This window comes from Myotis daubentonii, chromosome 12 (assembly GCF_963259705.1).
Source record: "Myotis daubentonii chromosome 12, mMyoDau2.1, whole genome shotgun sequence".
In the NCBI taxonomy this organism is placed as follows: domain Eukaryota; kingdom Metazoa; phylum Chordata; class Mammalia; order Chiroptera; family Vespertilionidae; genus Myotis; species Myotis daubentonii.
The window spans coordinates 55,741,472-55,767,750 of NC_081851.1; the positions used below are offsets into that span (position 1 = coordinate 55,741,472).

The 26,279-nt window shown below is 50.0% G+C and overlaps 1 protein-coding gene across 3 annotated transcripts in view; it reads right to left on the minus strand.

Annotated features, from left to right (window-relative positions):
- The window catches only part of PRKCE (protein kinase C epsilon), a 481,203-nt gene that overhangs the window by 25,918 nt on the left and 429,006 nt on the right, over positions 1-26,279 (minus strand). For all 3 annotated transcript variants that reach the window (XM_059659939.1, XM_059659937.1, XM_059659938.1), the window contains 2 exons: positions 22,281-22,469; positions 18,191-18,337 (listed from right to left, as the gene is read on the minus strand). In XM_059659939.1, coding sequence (XP_059515922.1) covers positions 18,191-18,337; positions 22,281-22,469 — 336 coding nt within the window. The remainder of the gene's footprint in view (positions 1-18,190; positions 18,338-22,280; positions 22,470-26,279) is intronic.

Sequence of the window (26,279 nt, forward strand, 5' to 3'; positions counted from 1 at the left end):
ACTTGGAAAGGAAAAAAATGGATCCAGGTGAGAAGGAAGAAGGAGTGAGAGGGTACGATGGAAAAGCAGGGAAGTGGGATTCCCACAGACTGTGTGTGTGCATGTGTGCGTGTGTGTGTGTGTTTGGGAGAGTGGGATGCATAGCTCCCATCTCACACTCCCCCTTCCAGCGCCTGCCCTAACCCTCTGGCTTCATTGAGATCTCCTTCTCTGTAACCATGGTAACAAACGCAATCCCCTCCCACCAAGTTTCCAGTGCTCTTTCTCCCCTATAGGTAGACCCCCATAACCTTGCCATGGACAGGGGTGGGAATGTCTTCTGGGAATCCTGCCTTGGTCCTAAGCTGCTCTCACCATGAACCCTATCTTGTGCTCCCATATTATTTCTATTGTTACACTCAGCACTCTAGCTCGAAATGAATTGTTTATGTTTTTGTCTAGATCAAGAGCTTCTTAAAGGCAGGGCCTTATCTTACTCAACCTTGGGTTCCCAATGATAAATGTGTACGGAATAACTGATGGTGCAAATAAACCCACCCAGTTCAGAAGGACCCCTCCCTCCCATTCCCGCCATTGGAGGTTCAAGCTCCCAAAGTAGGGTTTAGGGCAGCCGTGGGCAAACTACGGCCTGTTTGAAATGAATAAAACTATTGAAAAAAAAGACCGTACCCTTTTATGTAATGATGTTTACTTTGAATTTATATTACTTCACACAAACACTCCATCCATGCTTTTGTTCTGGCCCTCCGGTCCAGTTTAAGAACCCATTGTGGCCCTCGAGTCAAAAAGTTTGCCCACCCCTGGTTTAGGGCAATCACACAAATCCTGATTGGGGGAGAAAACAGGAAGTGTATCTAATGCTCTCTGCCTCTAGGGATTTCCAGTTGCATTGGGAGCCAGTCTTCCTGCCGGGACAGTCTGCATTGGTTAGACAAACTTGCATGGAGAAGTGAGGGCTTGGCTGAGACTTGAAGACTGAGTCACAATCGTGTTGGTAGAGATGGGAGACAGGTACCTTGCCAGGAAGAAAGATGGGACGAAAGCAGGGGGCAGGAACAGGAAGGATGTGTACACAGGACAATGGGTTCCCCATGCTGCCTGGGGCAGAGTCCAGCGTGAGGATGGTGGGAGGCCAGAGTGGAGTCCAACTGTGGAGCCTTCTAAAGCAGGCTCCTGTCCCCCACAGTCCACAGCGCAAAGCTGAGAAGATGGAAGGGTGCCGATAATACTTTTTAAGAAACAGACTGACTGGTGTTACTCAGGACCAGAGACCTGGATGATGGAATCAATTTTGTGGAAAGATTAGCATTATTATTTGTAGGAGGCATACTATTAATAAATGCTTTGATCTGTAGAAAATAGTAACTTAAAATATGTGAATAAGTAGTCTATGAAAAAAGTGGTTTTGAGATAAAGCTTTATTGTGTACCCTGTGCCTTGCCTGCATTTGCTATGCACGTTGGCAAATTAAAGGCTCTGAGACATCCTAGAGCCAGGAAACCCAGCTCATGTTGCTTAGGTCAGCCCTCCTCAAACCCGACATAGATTTTCTCCTGAAGCAGAGTTCCGCAGAACCTGGCTTGGGATGCTGCTTTACAGTTTACAGCACCTTCACGTCCATTTGCTCATTGGATCCTTGGAACGGGGTATTATTATCCTGATTGCACAGATGAGGAAACCGTAGTTCACAGAGGTGACTTGCCAGAGTCAGCCAACTAGTTAAGAGCAGAGTCAGACTCAAGTGCAGGTCCCAGTGTGATGCGTCCACGGTGTGGGTTGACTGGAGAAGTGGGAAGCCATGGCCAGGGTCAGATTCTATCAGGAGATATTTAGGTAAAGCCGCTAGACTGCAATAAAGCCAGGAGGGCTTGCCAGCAGGCCAGCCTGGTGACACCGAATCTGTGAGTGGAGGAGAGTGTGCGTCATGTGGACAGGGCGAGCTCAGCAGGGGAGACTATGCAAATTGTCCAGGACTGAAATCAGAATCAGATGGGCAGCATGGAGCAGGGATGAGATAATCTTCCAGAACCCATCAGGGCGGCCTGGCATCTTCTCCCTGGGCTTGAGCTACACAGTAGGTAGGTGTCAGAGACCTTGGAGGGGTGACAGAGGGAGATACAGAGAACCTGAGTGGTGGGGACAGGACCTGCAGCTGAAGGAAACATGTGTTGTCCTTGAAATGGGCAAGCCTAGTGGCTTAGTCACCTCTACAGGAGGGCTGGCCTCAGGCACGAGGACTATCTGTTTCATATCTCTAGTGTGTACAGAGCAAGAGGAAAATGGACGGAGAGGAGATGGACCTCAGAGGGGAAAAGAAGCCCATCCCTCACAGTGACTCACATGGGACTTGGGAGGGCCGGCACCTCAGGCGAAGGTGTTGTGATGCCTCTCCCGAAGGTCTCTATTGAAGGAGGGATGGGCGCACTTTGAGTGGGGAGGGGTTACAGAGCATGGGCCTGCGATGCGGGATGAAATGAGTCCAGAAGGAGGTGTGGGAGGGGTAGAAGGTGGCGGTGCCTTGCCAAGTACTGAGGATCATCCCAGAAGGCAGCCATGGGCATCCCTATTAGGGGCAGGAGAACAAAGGGGACCGGCGGGTAGGAGGGGCAGGAGTTGGGTGAACAAGAGAGGCCAAGAGATGGGGCAGGAGGAAAATGCAATGTAACATCACCAAGGGCGGGCCATGCCCAGGTCTCCTGTCCTTTCAGGGCAGGCCCCACTCCATGCCGGCTCACTCTCACTGGTCACTGGGGAATCTGCAAGGCTCTGGCATCGGCCCTCCCAGTTTATCTACTTGTTTGTGCTTCACCTTTCAGTCATTGGTGTCTATTAGTCATGGACACGGGTTTTGTTTCCTGAGGTCAGTTAAGCATGTGACAGACCTAGATTCCATACGATAGCTGAATTTCACAACTCACTGGTTATGTACTGGGAATCAGGCTCAGTCAACACAGCCAGGAATGCCATTTTCAGAGCACCTCTAGCTCCGTGGCAGGCTACCTTGGGGAGCCATCTCGCTCAGCTCTGGACTTTCCAGGGGTCAGAATCGCCTGTGGCATCTGAGCGAGGTGCCATTCTTTAAGAGCTCTACAGGAAAACGTTCTTGGCTCATCCACCCGCTTATGCAACCTGGCCCAGGCCCTGTTTTCCTTGGACATCTTAGGTACATGCAGCTCCTCATTTCCACGTCAAATAGCCAGTATCCACACTATGTGCTATTCCTGATTATTCACCTTAGAGACTTGGGAGGTTTTCCAAAGCAGTTATGTCTGGGAAACATCACTGCCTATTCCAGTGATGGCGAACCTTTTGAGCTCAGCGTGTCAGCATTTTGAAAAACCCTAACTTAACTCTGGTGCCGTGTCACATATAGAAATTTTGTGATATTTGCAACCATAGTAAAACAAAGATTTATATTTTTGATATTTATTTTATATATTTAAATGCCATTTAACAAAGAAAAATCAACCAAAAAAATGAGTTCGTGTGTCATAGGTTCGCCATCACTGCCTATTCATAGCATGTACTAGTATGCAGCAATGAACATCCCCAGATTTGAGGAGAACTGCGGATTATATCCTTCACTCACTGGTTTTATTCTTTGGGAAGCTGCTTGCCTCCCTCACAGGCACAAAACTTGACTCCAAGATTCCAATGGGCAAACTCCCAGAGACACTGCCTGGTCCCCTAGCCCCCTGGTCATCCCAGATGCCTCCCTAATGTCTAAGCCAGACTCAGCCCACACTGCACAGCCTGAAGGGTGACACTGGGGCACGTGGAACAACCTTCTAACTCTTCAGACCATATCTTCCCATGAAGCCATGCCCCAGCCCTTGGCCCACACCAAGGAGAGGCTGCATAGAGGAGGAGAAAGAGCACCCGCTGAATTCTCATCCCTGCACTGTCCCTTTCTGCTTATATGACACCATGTGAAGTCACTCTTTGAGCCTTGATCTTTTCATCTGTAGAATGCAGGTGGCAATAGGTGCCTTGAGAGGCCAAATGTTAGGTGCCTCCGTGCCCTTGATACTAACGGGCACCCAATAAATGTGAGTTTCCACTCTGCCTCTGAGTTTTAGAGCTTGTGTGCCATGGGCAGGCACCATGGGCAGCGTGGCTGTTACCCAGCACAGTCCATGTGATCTGCTCATCAGCACCATGCGCTGCTGGGGGCAGGGACTACGTCTTACATTTCTCTGTCTGCCTCCAAATCCAAACATTCCAGTGCTTCCTCCAGTGACTAAGGTTCTTCTATCAGCACTTCACTGCTCTTGGGGAAAGCCCAGGTTCTTATACACACACACTTCTAAGGCCCTTCAGGATCTCGTCCCTGCCTATCTGCCCAGCTTCATTTCCCATGCAGTTCTCTGGACTCGCTGGCTGGCTCCTGACTCCAAGCCTTTGCATGGCTGGTCCTCTGTCTGGAACACCCTCTCCCCTCCTTGCCTCCTGCCCCATGCCCTCGTCACTGAGCTGACGTCATTCCACAGCCTTCTGAGAAATGGCATCTCAGAAGCAAAGCCACTGAGCTCATCTTACAAAGCACTCCAAGACCACTGAGCCCTGGGTCTCAACTGGGTGTGCCAGGGCTTGGAGCCAGACACAGACATGGACAGGCATGCTTCCTCAGCGCTTGCTTCCTCTATGGCCAATGCAAGTCTCTCCTGGCCCTCCCTGTACCGAGGTCACAAACACAAGCCCTCAGAGGAGCCAGTGATGCCTGCTTCTGTCTCCATTCGATCGTCAGGAAAGAGCAACAGAAAACCCTAGAGAACTACCTGATTACAGGCTGGGGCACGGGACTGGCTGTCATGTGGCTGCCTTGCTGTCCCTGCCCACCTCTTCACCTCTGCCTGGAATGACAGCAAGAGCCTAGGTAGAATGACTACAAGCCAGGGGTGTCCTGCCCATGACTGTGACCAGCGCTGGTCACCAAAATGCCAGCTTTCCTCAAGGTCCCATATCCCGTTCCAACTCCCCAAGTCTCCCCTGACACCAGCCTCACCCCATCTCACCCTCTTCCCAGTCCCCATAGTATCTCCTAGATCCCACATTTGGTCCCTTCCTCTAATACAGCGGTTCTCAACCTGTGGGTCGCGACCCCTTTGGGGGTCGAACGACCCTTTCACAGGGGTCGCCTAAGGCCATCGGAAAACACATATATAATTACATATTGTTTTTGTGATAAATCACTATGCTTTAATTATGTTCTATTTGTAACAATGAAATTGGGGGTCACCACAACATGAGGAACTGTATTAAAGGGTCACAGCATTAGGAAGGTTGAGAACCACTGCATAGTCTACATGTGTCCTAATATTCTCTCATTTCCCTCCAGGTACCTAGTGCAAAGCAGGACGCACAGCAGACACCTGATATCCATTTGCTCAAAATAATTTCATTTACTGTAACAGTCAAACCCAAAATTCCTCCTAGCTTTGAAATGTCAATAGTCTTATCTGAGCTCCATTTTCCTTTTTTACAATATTCTAAAAGAAAAGGCAAGAATTTCAACAACAAGAATGCTTTCGCAACATCAGTTAACTGCAGCCTGGCTCCATAGTGTCTTGCCTGGCTGGAATGCTGGGTTGGAAAAGAATTTCAAGTTAACTACCATTTACCTAGGAATTTCTCTAAACATAGTCCTCCATCCCCCACCCCCTTTAAATTTTGTTAACCAAGAACTGGCCATATTTTTGGACTTCTTTTATAGAAAACAGAGCAAAAGGTACAGAGAATTCATGCTGCCCTGGGCTGCTCACAGAACCGTCATAGCACCTGACTTGTCCAAGTCTCTGTGGTTTCCTACTGTCCTTCATCCACCTCCTTCTTAGAATGTGGTGGCCAAAGCTGATCCATTCTCGTCTGAGCATTGCCATGTTCAATGGCATGACCCTCTACCTGGTGGAAACCCTCAAATTAAACTGATGTCTAAGATAGTTATCAAGGTTTTATCATTTCTTAAGTAGCTGTGATAAATCACAGTTGTACCAATCCAATGGAACCCTGTTATAGGTTGACTTGTGTCCCCCAAATAGATATGTTGAAATCCTAACAACCAGTACCTCAGAATGGAACCTGATTTGGAATTAAGGTCTTTACAGATGTACTCAAATTAAGAGGAAGTCACTAGGGTGGACCCTAGCCCAGTATGATTGGTGACCTTGTAAGCAGGGGACATTTGGACACAGAGATAGATATGCTCAGAGGGCAAGTCACCTGAAGAGCCATGGACAGGGTAGCATTGCCACAAGCCAAGGAACATGCGGACTACCAGGAGCTGAATGGGGAGAGAAAGGACTCTTCCCGTGTGGGTTTTAGAGGGTGCATGGCCCAGCTGACACCTAGCCTCCAGAAGTGAGACACTGCATTTCTGTTATTCTAATCCCCCCAGTGTGTGATACTGTGTTGTGGTAACCTTAGGAAACGAACACATACCCCCAATTCCTAAAAATGGACTTTTCTAATCTAAATGTGACCCTTTATGTTTAGCCTTGATTTCTTCTTCTTTTGGTATTTATTTCTAGCCTGTCAAGATCACCATAAATAATGATTCTATAATTTCTTTCTCTGAATCTCGATTTATTTAGCAAAAAAAAAAAAAAAAAAAAAAATGGGGATAATAAATATACCTAGATTGCCGAGGGTTATAAGAGAGCCTCTAAGTAAAGCTCGCTTGAACTCTAAAGTAATATGAAAATGTCATTTTAATTCTTTCATCCTATCTTTATCTGCTATATCCTTCAGCTTTTGGTCACCCTAAAATTTAATTGGCAAGCCTCCCATCTCTCTATCAAGATGCTCATAAAAATAGTATGTAAGACGGGGTCAGGTTCAGAACCCTCTACCTTGCCCTCTACAAACAGCGCTCTGACAACGCTCACATCCAGCCCCGCCAGCACACTTTGGGAGTGTGGTTAAATCCACTACGAGTCAACCAGCCTTGGTCACGTTTTCCATCTTATTCAGGAGAATGATAGCAGAGACTCATGTTAGGAGGAAAATTACCTTGTTCATCATGTTAGGAGAGATTCATTTTGTTCAGGAGGATGATATCAAAGACTCATGGCAGGTCTCCTAATTTTTCAATGAATGGGTTGCATAATTCTCCAGTTTGTGAACTCTACTTGGCAAAGTTGCTTCCACCTTTTAGGGGAGCAGAAAATAGAGACCCCTTTGCTCTTTAAGCACAAGTGATTAGTTTCATGGCATTCAGCAATGGGAAGCCACTTGGTTCCCGGCCAATCCGTGGTCCAAAGGAGAGAGCCATGGTGGCCTCGGTTGCTGGCATGCAGAGGTGAAGAGCCACCAAGCCTCTAAGGGCCCCATGAATCTGGGCTCCCCAGCGAGAGTGGCGTCTCAGGGTGAGTCCCACCAGCTGCACCTCCCATTACTGGCGGTGCCCAGGTCACAGCCCAGCCTGGGAAGCTCCCGGTTAATTACGTGGATGCTGCTGAGTCCCCAGAGGAGTCAGAGGGCAATTGCTTTTCTCACACCGGTGAGCTCACCACCCTCCAAGACCAGAAACGAGAGCAGAGGAGGGTCCATTTCCCTCTCAAATGCAGCAAAGGAGCTTGGAAACTCCTGAGGCCACTCACAAGAAGGGTCTCGCGCTGCTATGTGGGAAAGGAATGCCCCTTCCCCGGAAAACCGCCCACAACCCAGGCTGGTCCCTCTCCCGCAGCTGGATCGCCCATGCCTCTCTTTCCTGGCCTCCTCGTCAGTGTGACTAGGTACTGACTTACTCCATCACTATTTTGGCCACTGGGCTGGAAGCTGGGTCTGTGTGGCTGGCTGTTTCGTATTTCTAGTACCAGCACAGTGCTTGGCACAGCTTCAGTGTCTTCATGTGGAAAGTAGAGTAAAGCTCACTTTTCCTAAGTGCCTTACCTGCCTGACTCATTGAACCTCACACACAACCCGACTGGAGGCCACAACCCCCACGGTTAAGATTAGGAACCGGCATGCCCAAGGTGCACGCCAGCCGGAGGAAAGAAGCCAGGAATGAATTCAGCTTGTTCTGACCCCCAGGCCCTTGTCCCTGGCGTGTGGCGGCCTGCCTCCTGCCGAGAGGCGTCAATGCGTTCATGTGTGCAAAGGCCTGAGTGGCTCTGCCAGGGGTGTTGTTGCCGTGTTACAAAGAAAGAAACAAACAGCTGCGTTCTGCCCTGTCCCCCTCACCATGCACGAGGCCGCCATTCCCACGCCTATTGGGGTCATCTCTTAGACATCAGGGTGAAGAGAGGCATTGCCCTTCAAAACTTTCCATTATAAGCAACAGTTAAAAATGCATTTTATATATGACCTCGTGCACAGCACCTCATTGTAACACCCTAAGAAAAGATTCAGCAAGCTCTACACTACCTTTACTCTGTGTGATGCATTCCATGTTCTAGTCTAATTTTCCTTCCCTTCCTTTCCCTTCCCTTCCCTTCCCTTCCCTTCCCTTCCCTTCCCTTCCCTTCCCTTCCCTTCCCTTCCCTTCCCTTCCCTTCCCTTCCCTTCCCTTCCCTTCCCTTCCATCTCATCCTTCATTAAAAGTTTGTCTTCACCTGGCACACCAAATTGATTTTACAACCCACTGTTGGGTAGACCCCGAAGCAGGATAAAGGCACACTCAGTAGTGGTGCCTGGAACTGAAAAGGTGTGGAAAACAGTGTGGATATCCAGGAATAAAAAGCCTCGGGAGGAGACAGCGCCCTGCCTGCCGCGGCCTGCCTGAGGCCTGAGCTCCTGAGCCAGGCCCCGCAGCGAGCTGGCCCCACGCAGCAGACGTGCCGCGGCAGGACCCGTGTCTCCCACTGAACGTGCGAGGCACACAGTGGCAAACCTGGCCCCGCTCTGCCTCTAACCCACGGGCCCCTTGCTCATTTATCAGCTACTTTTCAAAGCAGTGTTATTATTGACAGCTGTTGGCTTTAGCTTTCCAGGGATAACGGTTGGTACCCAAAGGAAAAACTTTGCAATCTGGCCCTGGCAAAGCCCTGCTCCTCCACTCACAAGTCTTTTCCCTCCTTATTGTTGAAAACATTCTAGATAGAGATCAGTTCTTTTGGCCCAGGATTCATTATTGCTCTGCTTGCTGCCTTTGAAATAGGAACTGTTAACACTGTAATATATGCCTCTCAAGTCAAGATGAGGTCACCCTCCTCCTTTTACCATTAAATGATTTCAGGTTTCCTAATGCAGGATCTTGTTGCCCCCAAATTCCCAGGCATAACCTGGAATCAGTCTTGGGCCAGAAAAGGTGAGAAGAGAACTTAGAAATGGAGCTAAGAGAGAAACATTCTCTAGAAAAACACTGTAGATCTACACCATTCATTCCACAAACATAGAGTAAATTCCTACTATGTGCCAGGAGTCACTGCCGAGGATGCAGCTATGAAACTAACAGGTAAAAAGCCCTCCTGCCCGACCAGCGTGGCTCAGAGGTTGAGCGTTGACCCGTGAACTAGAAGGTCACAGTTCGATTCCTGGTCAGGGCATATGCCTGGGTCACGGGCTCAATCCCTAGTGTAGGGCATGCAGGAGGCAGCCAATCAATGATTCTTTCCCATAATTGATGTTTCAGTCTCTCTCTCCCTTTCCCTTACTCTCTGAAATCAATAAAAATATAATTTTAAAAAAAGAAAAAGCCCTCCCCTAACTGAGTAAGCAGATCTTGCTAATTGATGTGAGTGATGGACACATGGGGATTCTCTCTACTTTTTTCTCTACTTTGGTACATATTTGAAATTTTCCATAAGAAAAAGTTAAAAATACAGCCCTCAAATTGCAAACACATGATGCTGAATGAAAGCAGCCAGACACAAAAGAGTGCACACTACACGGCTCCATATACATGGAATCTAGAAGAGAGCTGTCTATGGCGCTTGGGAACCGCTTGGACACTGGAGGCGTCCTCTTTATTCATTGTGCTCGGGGTTACGTGGGTGCATCAGTTTGTTAAAACGCATCAAAATGTACACTTGAAGTGAGTAAGTTTTAGTCTATGCACATTTTATTATAGGAACATTGACTTTTAAAACCCTCAAATCCCTGTCCTCCAGAATGTTGAAATGCAGGGGCTGTAACAAATCTTCAGGATTGTGTAAGGTCCCATTTTCCAGGAAGGGAGAGGAGAAACTCAGTGACTTGCTCAGGGTCTCATAGATACCAACAGCAGGGACCAGCACCCAGCGCTGCCCAGCATTTTCCCCTTAACTCATTGCTTGTGGTCCAGCTGGGGCTAAATTCTGGAATCCCATGTTTGGGGTGGCTGTACTCTGAAGCATCAAGGGGAACACCCACATCCCAGGACCTGGGAACCTGTAGCCTAGACCTGCCACGCCTCTCCAGGAAGGCCAGCAGCTGTGGGGAAAGAGAGGAACAGTCTGTGCCTGATGCCCAAAGTCAATGCCTGGTTTATTTTGTAAGTCATCTCAGTTGATAAGCCCTACTCTGGCTTATCTTCCCATCTCTGTACTTAAAGCAAGAAACATATTTCACTATCTTAGCCATTCTCTCCACTCCTCCAGCTGGGCTCACATAATACAGGCCATTGACATCCAAGCTCTGTGCTCTGAGGAAACCACTTTGTGATTAAAGTATGTCCCAGCAAGGAGGAGCCAGAATAACAATGGAGGCTCAGTGGCTGCAGCTCACATGGGCCAGGTCTTCTCACTTTGAAGAGACTGAGGTTGATGTGGAAGCTAAATGAAACTTCACAAATCTATTGTGTGTTTGTAAAATCCCAGAATTCAAAAATAACACGAGTGTCAAGTTTAGGCCAAATCTCCAATTATTACCATCGGCTACCCCAGCATACACAATGGAAAGTAAATGGGGCACTAATTACCGCGCCCCCCCGCCCCCCTGCCCCCCCACTCCCGCCCCATGCAAAACTGGGTTTCCAAGTGCTTCTTTCCTCCATGACAGAATTGCCCTGGAGAATCAAGGTCCTGCACTTGGAGGCTGGGGTGGGTAGGGGTAACCTGATCAGCTTGTAGAAGGTCCCTTGGTGCCTGCACCCTTCAAAGAGCAAATTCTGGCTTCAGGGCTAGAGGACCAAGCCCCTCCATGGGGAAGGTTTAATGCTTTTTCTGCTTTACTTCGATGCACGTTACTCAGCCTCTGACGACTGTCCCTCCACTCCTGGCTGTCAGGCCACCCTTTAGTCTTCTCTGCAGAGATGGGCAGGAGGGCACCATTGGCCCATCTGGTAAGTGGGCCACTCAAGTGGCCCTACCTGGTCAGGATCTTCTCCAAGACTGCAGGTGGGAAGAGGTCCTCATGATACACAGAGGCCCTGCCTCCCAGCCTGTCTGGGGAGGCTTCTTCTTCATGCCATCTGTTCCCCTCTGTCTTCTACCAAACCTCAAGACTCCCCTCCCAAAGTCAAGTCCTGGATTTACCCTATGACCTAGTATTCCTCAAGTATTTATGTTATAGCATGGTGTCCTCACTCATCTGAACTCCTGACCCTTGCACCCCTTGGAACAGGGATATTGCTCCATGCAGCCTCCCTCTGCCTAGTCCTCCACTGTCTCCATTGCTATCAGCATCACACCATCCCGGTGCTCACTGTACATCAAGGACTGTCTAATCAGTTCACACAATTCAGCTTTTTACTCTTCACAGCAACCCAGTGTGGTAGATACTACTATTCCCAGTCCATGGGTTGGCAGACTGAGGCTCAGAGAGATGAGATAACTTTCCCAAGAGCCTACAAACGGGAACCTGGTCGCATCTGATTCTACAGTCTCCAAACCTCATACCGCCTCCTGCATTCCTGAAGTGTTAATTCTGGGAGTCTCAGGATGAAAGGAAGAGGGGCTTTAACAGGCTGGGTGTAGGGTGGTGAATGGACAGAGAGGGACTGAAATGTACTGAGAATCTACAGTGAACCAAGTATCTTGGGCTTGTTCATGATTCTGTGAGCGGGTATTCTCATCCCCATTTCATAGGTAAGGAGGTCGGGGGGCTCAGGGAGGCCAGAAGTCTGGGGTTGAAGTGAATTTTCAGGTTCACATGGCTCTCCCGTGATAGCAATTTTACTCAACCACAGTCTCTCTGAGGTCAAAGCCAGTACCATGCTCACTGTACCATGCCACCACTGGGTCAACTACCACAAACAGGTTCCTGAACTTTTCCTGTGTCTTCCAGCCCTGCATCAGAGTCCTAGCTCTTTGAGGGACCTTGCAGCCTCTTGGATGCTAAAGGCTCTCACTATGCCCGGCTGGTGTGGCTCAGTGGCTGAGCGTTGGCCTATGAACCAGGAGGTCACGGTTTGATTCCCGGTCGGGCACATGCCTGTGTTGTGGGCTCAATACCTGGTGGGGGCTATCAATGATTTTCTCTCATCATTGATGTTTCTACCTCTCCCTCTACCTTCCCCTCTGAAATCAACAAAAATATATTAAAAAAAATAAAACAATAACGGCTCTCACTACAGCATGAGCAGTTGGGGGGCTGTCGTAACTGATGGGCTCAGGAGTTGTCTGGATCGTGCTTCTGCTCTGCCAGGTGGAGGATGGGGATAGCCTGCAATGATCACCTGGCTCTGTCTTTGTGGTCCACGCTGTCAGGTGGTCCCTGAGCAAGGGGTCTGACTTTAGGGGAAGGGGCTGCCTGTTCAGCAGGGCTCCTCCTCAGGCCACGAAGTTGGTGAGGGTGTGAGGGTCTCAAGCCCACTTCCCCGTTTCCTCCCAGCACAGCCCAGTCATGCAGGAGCATGCAGGAAAGGCCTCCCTGGGCGTCCCGCCATGCAGTGTGATGGCTGGATGAACACGGACCATGAGGTTGAAAGGGGCCTCCATGTCACCGGGCCTGAGGGCTCACCTACCTGGAGAGACTCCCCACTCTGGAGGCCTTACCTTAAAGAGGGACATTCACACTGAAGCAAACTTGAAAAGAGAGAACACGCACACAAAGAGAAGTTTACTTGGCCAGCATTTCCCTCGTTGCCTGTGGCTTTCTCTGAGGACAGCTAGGTTTCTGGGATGCAGATCTCCCTCTCCTTCACTGGCTTCCCCTAAAGTCCTGGGAGCCATAATCTCAGAGCCTAATGCTTTTTTTGAATGAGGAAATGGAGGGGGGACAGGAGGAGTATGCAGGAGGGAAGCTAGGAGGGAACAAAATACCTCCAAGATCTGCAAGGTCAGAAGATGCCCTTCAACCACACCAAACATTATCTCTTCTGCCCTCCATGGTCCCAAAGAAGGCAAACCCACCAGGAACATAAAAGCTAAATGTGCTACTTTTACTGGCAACCAGATGAGGACATCACCTTGGACCCCAATCCCCACTGGGACAGACCAATGAATTCTCTCCCTGGCTGCTCGCAACCCACTGTCCTGGCTACTTCTTCCCAATGGGAGCCCCTCCAACATCAAAGGTCTTGGCTCCAGCCTTGCTGGCTTTTCCTTTCCCCCACCTACTGCTGGGTGCCTGCCACTCACTCTGTGTCTTGACTCTGAAGCCGGCCACCCCAGAACATGGATTTTAGTGACTGGCAGCACCAAGTCTTTGGTTTGGTATTAATGCACATGACTTGTACAACATCAGTACAGTGTGTGAGTGGACAGGAGGAGGATGAAAGGGAATGTGGAGGAGGGGGAATGTAAAATATAGCTGGAGGAGAAGCGAGAGGAAAATCGTGTGGAAACAGGGGCCACTGAAAGTGTTTTGGGGAGGGGCCCGTGCAAAGAAGCACGCATAAACCTGAAGGCAGGAAACCCTGTGAACTAGTGACAGCTGGGGAATCAGGGCAGGGGTTAGACGAGGCTCAGGCGCCAGGGAGCAGATATCTCAGTTTAGCAAACATCTCAAGAAGCCAAAGGCCTGGAGGGGACAGCAGCCAGTGGAGGTATGTGACAGAACCTGACCAGAGGCCAAATTCCAGCTGTGAATCTGGACAATCTCCTTGGTGCTATCTTCAGAGGGTGAAGCCAGGGGAGGGGACAGGAATCAGGCCCTGGAGCTGTGCCTTCCCCCTCCCACATACTCAGCCCCCGTGGGGTGATCCAGGGACCCCAGCCTCCAGCTGCGCCAGCCTGGGCAGAGTACAGACCCGCCGTGCCCACCAGAAGGCTCTGCCAGGAGGGGAGCCAACTTGTGGTGGGAGTGGGAGTGAGAGTGGGAGTGGGAGTGAGTAGGACTCTAGAAAACATGTCACTACATCTTGGCTCTTCTTAGATCCTAGACTGGGTGACTTGGCCTTTACCAGCCTCATCTCCACCACCTACCACCAGGCAAAACCAACCCCTTCCTGACTCAGACAGACACTCCCCCTCAGGTTCAGTACAGCCAGCTGGGTAGTAGGACAGTAGCTACCCAGCTGGTTTCTGGGATTGGTGGCATTTGGGTGTGATGCCCGTGGGCAAAAGGAGGGAGCGAGTGGAGCTAGCCCAGGACAGGAGAGCACTCCCTCACAGTCCCAGGCCCTTGACCGGATGCCCCGGGGAGCGTCAGCCCAGACCAGGTGTCTGCACCTGGTTTCCTTGCCTGCTAAGTCATGCACTGCCTTCTCAAGGCCACCGCCAAACACAAGGCTGGTGCTGTCTGCTCTGACTTGCCTCCCCTTCTCACAGTCTTTCCTTTGACTTGAAGTCCGTCCTTAAGATGCAAGACCCTCACTCTGACCATGGCTGCCTGCAACCCACTAGCCTGGCTGCTTCTTCCCAATGGGAGCCTCCAAACCAGCTTTCCTTCATTTTCTCTGTCAGAACCTCTCTCCCCCGGCTCTCCTTGAAGGCACCGGATGCATCCTCAAGTCTCTGAAATCCTGTCCTTCGAGAGAACTCCCTGCCCCATGAACAGAAGATGGCTCTGTGGGGACAGACCTCCGCTTCCCAGGGTCTCTCTAATGGCCAAAGACCTATCTTGCCTCAGGGTAAGGCTGGCCCTGCTTATGGAGCCCAGAGCCATCCTCACTGGGGGTTTCTGAGTCAGGCAGGCATCCACAAGAGCTAATCCTGAGTCGGGCGTGGGGGGTGGGGGTGGGGGCGCGGTATAAAAGCCTTACGTGAGTTTTCACATTGGTTGTACAAGGTTTTCAGAGATGAGAAGTACAGTATAGTCATCAGAGTGGTGGGCTTTAATGCAACTTAAAATCCACCTCTGCTATCCACTAGCCCTCTGATGACTCAGGGTCCTGCTGTTGTTAACCTTTTTCAGAAAGAGCTTTCAGCTTAGGGGCAGGTTTGGGACACCTTTCCAACCTGTAACCAGATGAGGACTATTCTTTTCTGTCCCAATTTTGATATTTCTCCAAAGAGAAATCTCTAGTCTGACGGATTTAATGTGATCAGATATTTGAATCATTTAAGTCTCTCAAAACCTGTCATTGAGAACTCTGTAAGGATGGACATCATTCCGCTGGAAATGTGATCAGAAACACCTTGTTGCGCCAAATAAGGTTCCCTTTTCAGCGCCTTCCTTCAGATGCTCTCATTCTCTCCTCAGACTGGCTGGAAACCAACTGAGTAAACATCCTCTCCCCTGCCCCCAGGTGGCGAGGATCGCTCTGGAGGTCTGTGGAGGGTGAGTGCACAGAAGACGTTTCCAAGGCAGTGATGACGGGGCTTCGGGAAGGCTGACACTTGAAGACTGGTGCGCGCTCCTGACAGCCCCAGCCCCTTTTCACCGCCATCCTACCCAGGGGTGGTAGGGCCTCTGAGCCGACTGGAGCCCCTCAGCAAAGGAAGCACACAGGGTATTGCCCTCTGCTCCAGGTGGGGGTTCTCTGGGGGGCCCAGGAAGGAGAGCATAGGTCCCTTAGCTCCAGGGGGGGATGAAGTCCCACCTGGCCCCAGCTGGTTTCAACCCCTGACCCAGGGAAGTACTCCTACTACGGGTACCCGAGGGCCCCCTCACACCTGTGCCCACAGGAGCACCTGCACTCTTGGCCAGGGACAGCGGTATGGGGAATCCCTGTCTGTCTGGGCCAGGTGGGATCGGTCATGCGCTTGGCCTCTTGGTTCCTTCCTTCCTGTTTCCCATCCCTCAGGCCTGCAGAAAGCTCAGACCCCACACCTTTCCTTCACTCTGGGGGGCAGGGACGGCTCCGGAGTCACTCCTCCCCGGTCTATACTTTCACTTGGCTCAGAGCTCAGACCAGAGGGTGGAAGCCCCAGTGAGGAACCCCAGTTCTGCTAGGGCTTTTTGGGGATCAGCGCTTCTCAGTCCCCTGAAATCTCAGGGCATTCTCCTCCGCTGGGTTTGCACACTGTCCCCATCTGTTCTATGTCAGTGAGAGACTCTTCTCCGTGAATCCACATCTAAAACTTACTTCCTGGTGCTTTTTATCATTAAAGACCTCCAGAACTGCTTGCTTCCGTGTGGCCTCTTAGCAAAAGTGAGGCCTCGCAGCAAGACCTGCTGCCTGCCTCTGCCGTCCCAGGCCCTCTCCCCTGCATACCCCTTGCTGATGGTCCCTGGGGGCTTGCCCTGTCCTGTCCACCCTCCATGCTACAGGAAGGGGCTGCTCCTCCAGCCCTGCCCCAGCCCTCCGAAAGCTTAGCTTTAAATCATTTTGTTGACATGAAGTTTGAATTGAGGTTAAACTCATTTTGTAGACCTGCGCTGGCCGATCAGTCCTTGATCTTGTACTGGGTTCCTGTGTGTCAGGCCTGGATTCTTTACTTCGCTCTACTTCCCAATTTTATTTGGGTTGATTAACTTAGATTAAGCCTAAATTAGCCTGTTGCCCTCAGATCAAGACTCTAGTCCCTCTTCCTGTGCCTGGCCCCCGGTTCCTACTTTCCCTCATTTGTCAGGGTCAAGGCCACCTGCACAGACCCTGGGCAGAGGAGGCAGCCTTCGGCAAGCTGGCACGCAGAGCACAGGTTTGGCACAGCAGGCCCCAGAGCTATGGGGGAGATGGGCAGGGGTGGGGATGATGTTAACAGGGAAAGGAGGTGAACCTAAATCTAGCCTGTTCCCAGCCACGTGCTAGCCGGTGAAATATCATGAAACCAAAGGAGAAGGCAAATGAAGAATGGTGACAGGACTGAGTGTCAAGTGACCGTCAACCTGCCATGCTCTGGACGCTGGCGTCTGGCTAAGGCCTGGACCAGGCCCTTTAGCTGAGAGTTACCCCTCTGCACTTAGGTCACATTTCTGAGAAGCACAGCAGTACCAATAATCAATAATCACTCCTCAGAAAACCTTCTGGACTATAATGGAACCCTCTCTGATGCTTCACAGAGCACAGGAGGCTCATCTGTGTAGTTGGTAGTGTGGAAGGAGGGGTCATCTGACAATGTGGGGTGACAGGACTGATTGGGCTTCTGCTCAGTAAATTCCTGTATTACACATCTTTCCTCACTCCCAGTATGCAGGTCAGCTGGCTACCCATATTTTCAGCCTCATCATGCTAAAAGCCAACAGAATTAAGATAATACCTCTCCCACACACAAACATACGTGTACACACGCGTTCTTACTAATTTTAAGGAGAGCAGTGCCACCCATGTCCCCTTCCAGCAGAAAGTCACTGCCAGGACCCTGTCTTGGCTCTGCTTCAAGCCCAGATTCACTAGTTCTAACTTCTGAGCTCAAACACCCTTCAATGACCTCCCCTGTCCGCCCCCCCCCCCCCCTGCCCCGGCAACCACCACTGGCATTACCCTAACAGGCCTAAGAGCCTGGACAGAAGTGTGTGCTGAGGCTGGAGTGAAGCTGGAAGGGAGATTTGACAGAGGGGACAGGTGATCTCTGATGTGGCCTCAGAAAATGGCCTTGCACAGATCTGGCCCCTCAGGGGACAGTTCCCAAATGTTAGTCACTGAGTCACAACTTCATGCTCTGTGCTAGTTCCACATAATGACTGTGACTATTATTTAGTTAATGTTTTTCTTTAAATGGACTCACTTAAAAAACAAACCTGTTTATTTATAAAGAAACCTTCTATCGCCACCATACATGGAGAGCTAGTACCATGCGCAACTTCTGATCAAAATAAGTAAGTAAATCTCCATTAAAGTAAGAAATGTTCTTCTGTGTCCCATGGCAATCCTCATCTTGATGACGGCTGCAGGTGGCACATTTTCTACAGTAAACTCTGAGGGCAGCAGAGACTTTCTCTTAGGGAGCGTCTCGGCTCCCTCGTGCCTTGTCATTTTGGTTGTGAGATGTGCCCAGACCATCTTCCCTCCGTATGGTACCCAGGCCCGGCCCTCGGGGTGGGAGGAGCTCTGGGCCCTACTTACAATTCGAGGTTTGAAGGGTGGCTTGATCTTCTTCTGCTCCAGGAGCACCCAGTCGATCTCCTTGAAGAACGGGTGCTGCTTGATGGCGTCCTCGCCATTCTGTGCTGCCACACAGCCCAGGCGCTTGTGGGGGTTCTTGGTCATGAACTGCAGGGATGAGGACATAGAATTAGTGACAAAAGCCCGACAGGCCCTGGCTGTGAGGGAAAGACAGCAATCAGCCGAGGCAACATCTTCAGCATCACCTCCCTAGCCTGTTTTCTGCACTTTCAGGGCCTTCGCCCTTCAGGGTAGTTGTGAACTCACCCTTCAGGGTACTTGTGAACTCATATAGAACTTACTATTTGCCAACCACCATTCCAAACACAGTGTGTGTGTGTGTGTGTGTGTGTGTGTGTATAAATTCATTTCAGCCAAATGCAACCCTCTGAGCTACTATTAGTATCCTTATTCTATAAGTGAGGTAGTTGAGGCACAGAGAGGTTAATTAACTTGGCCAAGGTCAAACAGCCAGCAAGGTACCAAGTTGGGATTAGAAGCTCAGGCTCTTACTAACTCCCTGATTTCCCTCAGATTCTCAAGTCTTCTCCTCGGGGAGACGGAGGTCTGATAAACTCATTTACACTGAGAGGTCAACAGTCCTTTTTGAAGTGCGAAAAGAGGATCAGATGTTCACATTAAGGTACATTATCAAAGGCACCCCCTGGCCCTTTCCTTTTTCTGGACCTGGACCCTCCCATTTTTAAAAGATTTGAATTTGAATCTCTAGCACAAAACATGCATCTGGATCAAAAGACAAAAAAAACCCCACACAAAACAAACAAACAAAAGAAAAAGGCGTATTGCTTCTCAATGCTTGTCCATATAAACGACATTGATGGGTTTTACATTTTTTTGGCTGGTGTCTTAGCCCCCCACCCCCACCCCACACACACCCAGAAGAATGTATTCCTATTAAATGAGTCAGTCCTGATGACAAATATTAATTTAATGGAGCAGATAAATTAATACCTGCTGGCCTTCCCACAGGTAACAATACCTGCTCCTGGCCTCTACCCATGAGTAACAATATAACCTTGAAAAAACAATTAGTGCTAATAAGTGGAAAAATTTCTGACAGCCACCCATAATCAAGGCAGGGATATGTGTGTCTGCATGTGGAGAGACAATGACAATTCATAGGGTGAAGGCTGAGTCTGTATTTAAGAGGACAAACTATGAATCCAAGGAATAAATCTACAATAGTAGAATTTCAGGCTTCATCACCAAGAAAGACTGGGAGAGCCTCCTACTTTCTCTTGCCTGGTTCCCCTGAAACCAAAGCACCTGGCACAGACCAACTGCTACTGGCGGGGCCAGAGCCATGGATAAGAAAGTAAAGGGGTGGTGGGCAGATGTGAGTTAGGAATGGTACCAACACACTTCATCTTTCTAACCAAAGTCAGCAGAGGTCACCCCTGGCACCTCTGATGGCTTCTTATCGCCCGCAGGTAAAGCCCACACCCCTCACGGAAACTTCTTGCTTTGAACTCAGTCTATCTTGCTAGCCTTTTGCACCCTTTTTCCCCTGGTCGGAGGCCCTTCTTCATGCCTATGCTCTTCCTCTAAGAGCCAGTCAATATGCTGCCTCCTCTGTGAAGCCTCCCCAGATTCCCCTTCTGTGGAGACCTGGGACCTCATATTTCTTGTTTACTTAAATTATAATTTGTGTCAACATCTCCTTCCCTTGGTAGGCTCTCTGACATAGGAATCAGTCCTATGCTCCCAGTGCCTGGCCCCTCTGATGCACTCACTACACTGAAATGACTGAACGAACATGTGCTGTAGGCCGGGCCTGGGCACAATGGTGAGGGAGGGAAGCAGCAGGCCTGGCAATTGCTGCTGCACAGGCTGCGCTGTGTGTAACTCTATGATGCAATGGCCTCACTAGGTTCTGTGCCACCTTCACACAGGCAGCGGCCCTCAACCCAACTCAGTGGCCAGAGTCATGGAAAACCTGGCCTGGCCCGAGACTCAAGCGATAATGTGCGGAAGTGAAGCGTTCCAAGGCCAAGGGAGGGGAAGACAGCTCCTCACTTCCTCTGAGCTTCCTGTCCTCCCATTCCGGGAGGGGTCGGATGGAGGATCGAGGCTACGGAGAAGCCGCCCCTGAGCCAGAGGCTCTCCTCCCGAGGGCGGTGCCTTCACCCTCACCAACTGGCAGCACAGGCGCGATCTCGAGCTTCTGAATGTCTGTAGGTCAAAGTTTCCAACCGCTGTGCTAATGACATTTCGGACTGGATACTTCTTTGTCCCAGGGGGCCTCCTGTGTATCGTAGGATGTTAGCTGCATTCCTGGCCTGGACACACGAGTGCCAGTAGCATCCCCTGCTCCAAGCTGTGACAACTAAAAATATCTCCAGACACCGACGCTGCGCTGGGTCATCCAAATGAAAGGGTCAGCGGGGGTGCTGGCCGGGGGGCAGAGGCAGGTGTGCTGGGCTGGTGTTCAGAGCCTGGGGTGAGGGACCAGCTCTGCGGGGATGGTGTCCTGACTGCCTGGGGTTTTCCTTAGCCAGCACCTGGCACAGGGCCTGCCACATATGAGATGCTCAATAAGCATGTGCTGAAAAATGAATGAGTGAGTACACATCCTCTATTTGCTTTCACCGATCTTATCCCAACTATGTCCATGTATGGATGTACTTTCTATTTATTGCCCACTTCTCCTGTGGGGCCGTAAGCTCTACTGGAAAGGTCGATGGCTGTTAGGTTCACCAACACACACTTAACATCTAGCACAACGCCCGGCACATTGGAGGCCCTCCACACACAGTAGTTCAATATTAGCTGAATGAAGTAATGGAAGGGAGAGAGTGAGGGAGAGAAAGGTAGGGAGGGAAAGAATGAAGTAAGGGACAGAGGAAGGAAAAAAAAACCCAGCTACAGCAAAAAGTAACATGCTCCCATGTGGCATTTTCCTAAATATGAAATGTGTCCCCCCAGACACCTACAAAGTAATTTGAGATCGTTTTGACATTTTTCATATGATGAATTATGTTCATTAGTTATGGCAAGTGATACTGACTTTCCATTTATGATAGGGATATAATTTTTTCTGTAAACTACATATAAATAGTAAATATTGGGATACGACTAAAAGAACAAGAAAAGTAAAGCATGGTAGAGAGGGTACTTGGATGTGGCGAATTTTGCGGCTGTGGAATGCCAACTACTGAACTTCCGAGCGGATTCTGACGGATGGAAGAAGCCAGCACTGACATCCTGGTTCCCGAGCTGTCGCCACAGCCCTGCCTCAGCCCAGGGGAAGGAAACTGGCCTGCTTAGCATCCCCGAGCCTCAGCTTCCACAGCTTTCCCAGGGCGGTAGGTAATCACTTATTTGCCTCAGTACAAGTGTCTTAGGTTGTAGAAATGGCTGCTCTGAGCAAGCACTAAGCGTTTTCACATGTGCGGGATTATCTGTAGGGGCGGGGACTGTCCCTCTGTTACATGTCTGAATCCAGCATGGCTGCATAGAGCTTGAGTGGACACTTCTTTTCTGACCAGCTAGCTCCTCAGCCACAGTAATGCCGTCATGGACACAGGTGCACAGGGTCCTTCCACCCTCCCTCCCTCCCTTCCTCTTCCCCCTTCCCCATCACAGGCCATGGTGGCAGGTATGGAAGGAGGGTTCACTCAAAGCCTAAGCAGCTGGGGTGATCCCAGAGCAATTTGAGTTGGTTTTGCTCCATTGAAACACTCCCTGGAGGACACCGAGGGGCACAGAGCCCCCTACCCCCAGGAAACACACACACACACACACACACACACACACACACTCACACACTGTCCTTTTCCCACAGGCAGAGCAATTCGTCCCGGGCCATTCTCTCAGCAGCAGCCTCTGGAACAGGGCCTAGCCCCGCAGTGGTGGCAGCCCTCAACGCCTTCCTCTCAGGGGGGAGCAGAGGTGGGACCCAGAAAGGCAGGGAGAGGAAGGGAGAAAGGGGGAATGGGCAGGAAGGGAGGAGAGAGGGGCAGAGTGAGAAGAAATAGAGATGGTGGGAAGGCCAGGGGAGCAGGAACATGGGTGCAGGGTGAGGACTCACAGCTTTCAGGATGCTGACGGCCTCCTTGCTGAGCCAGACGGGGTAGAGCACGTCGTCGTGGAGGATGGACTCAAACAGGTCGTCCTCGTTGTCGGCCTCGAAGGGGGGCTGCCCAGCCATCATCTCATACATCAGCACCCCCAGCGCCCACCAGTCCACAGAGGGGCCGTACTCCAACTCCTGCAGGATCTGACCAGGAGACGGGCGGCATCAGAGCCCAGCAGAGATGCCCGCCTGCGGCCACGCCTGTGCCACCAGCGCCCCTGGACAGAGCTGAACCCCCATTTCCAGCTTGCCCCTCCACAGAGCAGAGCCCCAGGTCACTCTACATCACCAAATTCAGTGACAATTGAGTTTGGGAGGCACTCTGTTGGGAGTCAACCATCAACTCTCCAAGGTCAATTCCTCTAGTCCAACGGTTCTCAACCTATGGGTCGCGACCCCTTTGGGGGTTGAACAACCCTTTCACAGGGGTCGCCTAAGACCATCAGAAAACACATATATAATTACATATTGTTTTTGTGATTAAGCACTATGCTTTAATTATGTTCAATTTGTAACAATGAAATTGGGGGTCACCACAACATGAGGAAGGTTGAGAACCACTGCTCTAATCTGTCCTCCAGTGGGGACACTTCTCTGGTTCTTTCTTTGAGCCACGGATGAAGTTTCTGACTTGTGTTTATAGTCAAGTTTTTAAAAAAACATATTTTTAACATTAAGATCAGGGTCAGAGGAGCAAGACGCAGACTAAGAGGGACACAAGCAAGCTCTAAGTGGCTGCATGTAGAGAGTCCAGGTCTTCGTCCTCATACTCGTCCAAGGCATGGCTCACGGAGTGAAAGGTGAGCAGAATCTTAGTCTCTTTTAACCGGCCACAATGTTGAACTTACCTGAGCCCTGTGCTCTTGGAAAAGAAACTAGAGTCAATCTCCAGACTCTTCTGTGTTCTAATCATAAAGGACCACTTTGCTCTTGCATATTCCAAAGAAAGACCCATCTCCAATGTCCTCATGACTCCCACAACACGTGCTGATGAACCCCTCATTTACCTGCCTCTAGAAATCCCCAGGCCCCCTTCTTTTTATTTGAGGTGCCCCACATAGCAAAGGCCATGTCTAATCATTGCAGCTTGCAGGACACCTCAGACAGGTGACTTCTGATAGCTTGTCCCAGGACATAACTCCAGCTCAATCCTCAGAGTTCAAGACAGCCAGAGGAGGCTAAACCCCAGGATATGGGCTTCCTCCAAACCCCCTTATAGAGATTATAGGTAGATTAGGATTAAGTAAGAAGGCCTGTATTTTGAAAATAGTAAAATCAAGTTCTAGGAATCTTTTTAATTTAAATGAAAAGGAATATAAGCAAATACAGTCAACTCTAAATGACTTGGGGCGGGTAATGTGTTTGGGGAGCACCTTTGGTATCTTAGCTCAGGGGTTAGCATGTGATATCTGTTAGAGATCAGAGTTATAGGCTCCACTGGCTTGAGGTGCCAGTAATGCTGTTCTGTTCCAAAGCCAAAGTCCAAACCAGTGCCTCCCCCAACCTTGAAAAATGCAGCAGCCCAACCTGTCTCATTACAGGATCACCAGTTTCTGTCCTTCAAGAAATCTTTGAGTCTCACCATCATCTCCTCCGGAAATCTTTCTCGGGTCTCCCTTTTGCTCCTGCCCTAAGACCCTTACTGTCCCTGAGATTTGCAGGCATCTCTCACATACTACCATGATTTTAGTTATTTTTTCATGGTCAACTGTCTCCCTAGGGCATCTATAAGCAAGCAGGTGGTAAGGGCTCTAGAATTCTTTTGAGACCAGCCCAGTTCCGACACTCAGGAGACTGGCTGTCACATGTGCCCACTGTGTGTGCCTGACTGGGCACTCCTTTCTTTCCTTGGCTCAGGGGACTCTGAGTGCTAAGGAGGCCACCCTCCAGCCTCCAGGAGGTGGCTCAACTGAGCTCTAAGCCTCAGCAGGGTGATGGGGAAGTGGCCCGAGGTGGTCTGTGTATGCTCAGATAGGATGGCGCTGTGGGAACCACAAAGTGGCCCTGCCCACCCTTCCCCAAGCCTCTTCCAGAACCTTCCCATTTGGGTGGCATCTTTTATAAAATTCCTTTTAGGCTTGGCCCTAATTATCTGCGATGAAGCTGGTGAGAAAGGCAAGGCTTTGCACGCCATGGGAGGGCACCCAGTGCGGCAGCCAACCCCTGGAGTGGGTTAAAGCTGGGGTAGAAGAGGAGAGGCATTGGGTCTGATGACATCAAGCATTACCCAGGGCTGGCGGCCATCCCTGGGGAGTGGGGGCTGGGCGTGGAGAAAGAAGAGGGGGTGTGATGGGGGTTAGCCAAGGGCACATGGAGGGAAGAGAAGCCCTGGGGCAGAGCTGGTGCCTCAGAAGGTGTCTCTGGTTTCAGGTTAGCCTAGCACCTCCCAACTCCTCCTCTTTGAATAGAGGCTTATGATTTCTGAAGCATATTCATGCTCCATGCTTTAATCTCATTAGATTCTCAAATTGGCTTGATGAGGTGAGTAGGGCAGGAATTGTTATTCCCATCTGAAAGGTGAAGAACCCGAGGGTCAAAACATTCTGTGACTTGATCAAGGTCACATGAGCGCATTAGTGGTCAAATCTGGCCTGGGATCTCAACTCTCAGGTCTATGCTTTGCCCACCAGAGTGCACAACCCAGCAGCAGAGACAATGGCGCCCCATTTATTAGCCAGTGCCTGTGGTGCTAAGGGCTTTAGAGGTCTACTTCCACAGAACCTTCCCCGCAGCCCTTGCTGAAGGAAGCAGTATCTTTATCAGCTGTAACTTGACCACAGAAGACCACGACTATTAGCCATTTCATATGTAGTGGTGATTCTGCAGAGTGGGCGCAAGTGCAGATGGGAAGGAAGAGTGTCTGGGCCTCTTAAGTCAGAGTTGTTCATTGTGAATCTCGCCAATGGAGTGTCTTCCATGAAAGTTGTGTGGGTGTTTTGTTCATCAGAAAGTGAATGGTTGTCTTGGGCTGGGTCCTTAACACTACACTAGGCTGTCAACCCTTTGACTCTGGCATCAACTAGAGGGACTGGAACCAAGCATTCGGATGATAAAGGATGAATGAGGAAGATACTGAAGAGCAGGTCCCAGTTGAGAGCCATGGCTTTCACTGATTTCTCCTTGAAGGTTAAATTCCTACTATTCCTGCTGGGAACACACTAGCAGAGACTGACTGAAATCTCTACTCTTCCAATCTCTTAAAAGGCAAACATTTTAATGAGAACTTACCTATTACTTGATCCTCACTTCCCAGACCCTCCGCGGGCCATCTCTCAACTGTCCTTCCCTCTCACTGTGCCCTCTGATCCACATGGCTGATGCCCATCTACTTCCTGGGACAGCTCTGATTATGACCCTTCTACACTGGGAAGCCCTTCATGGGTCCACAGGTCCCACAGGATAAAGACCATCTTCCTTAGTCCTTTATGCTAATCTCATTCATGGCTAAGAGCACTAAGAAATCCTGTTCTAGCTACACTGTTTTCCTTTCTTTAAAAAGGCCAAGAATGTTCTTATCCCTTCGTCTTTGCTCATGTTGGAGTGTCCCAAGTTCTCATTCATATATTCACTCAACAAACCATTACTAAGAGCCAGATTTGTGGGCTGAATCCGGGAAGTACCCAGATTAGAAACAAAGCTCCTACCCTAAAGGATTCATAGCCCAGGGATGCTGAACCTCCTCCCCTGCCCACCCCCACTCAACCCTCCCTATTGTTTTCAGGAATGTTCCCCACCCCCACCACCAAAGGAAATCCTGCTAATTCTTTACAACTCAAATCATTCACCAGGTGCTCCAGAAAGCCTGCCCTGATCCCTGAGGATACCATCTTGTGTTTCTTGTACCTACTGATTCTACTTAATTAGTTGTTTACTTACCTGTCACTCCCTCTAGACCAAAAGTTCTTTTAGAAGAGTGACCATTGTCTATTATTTCTTCCCACACTGCTTTGTGCC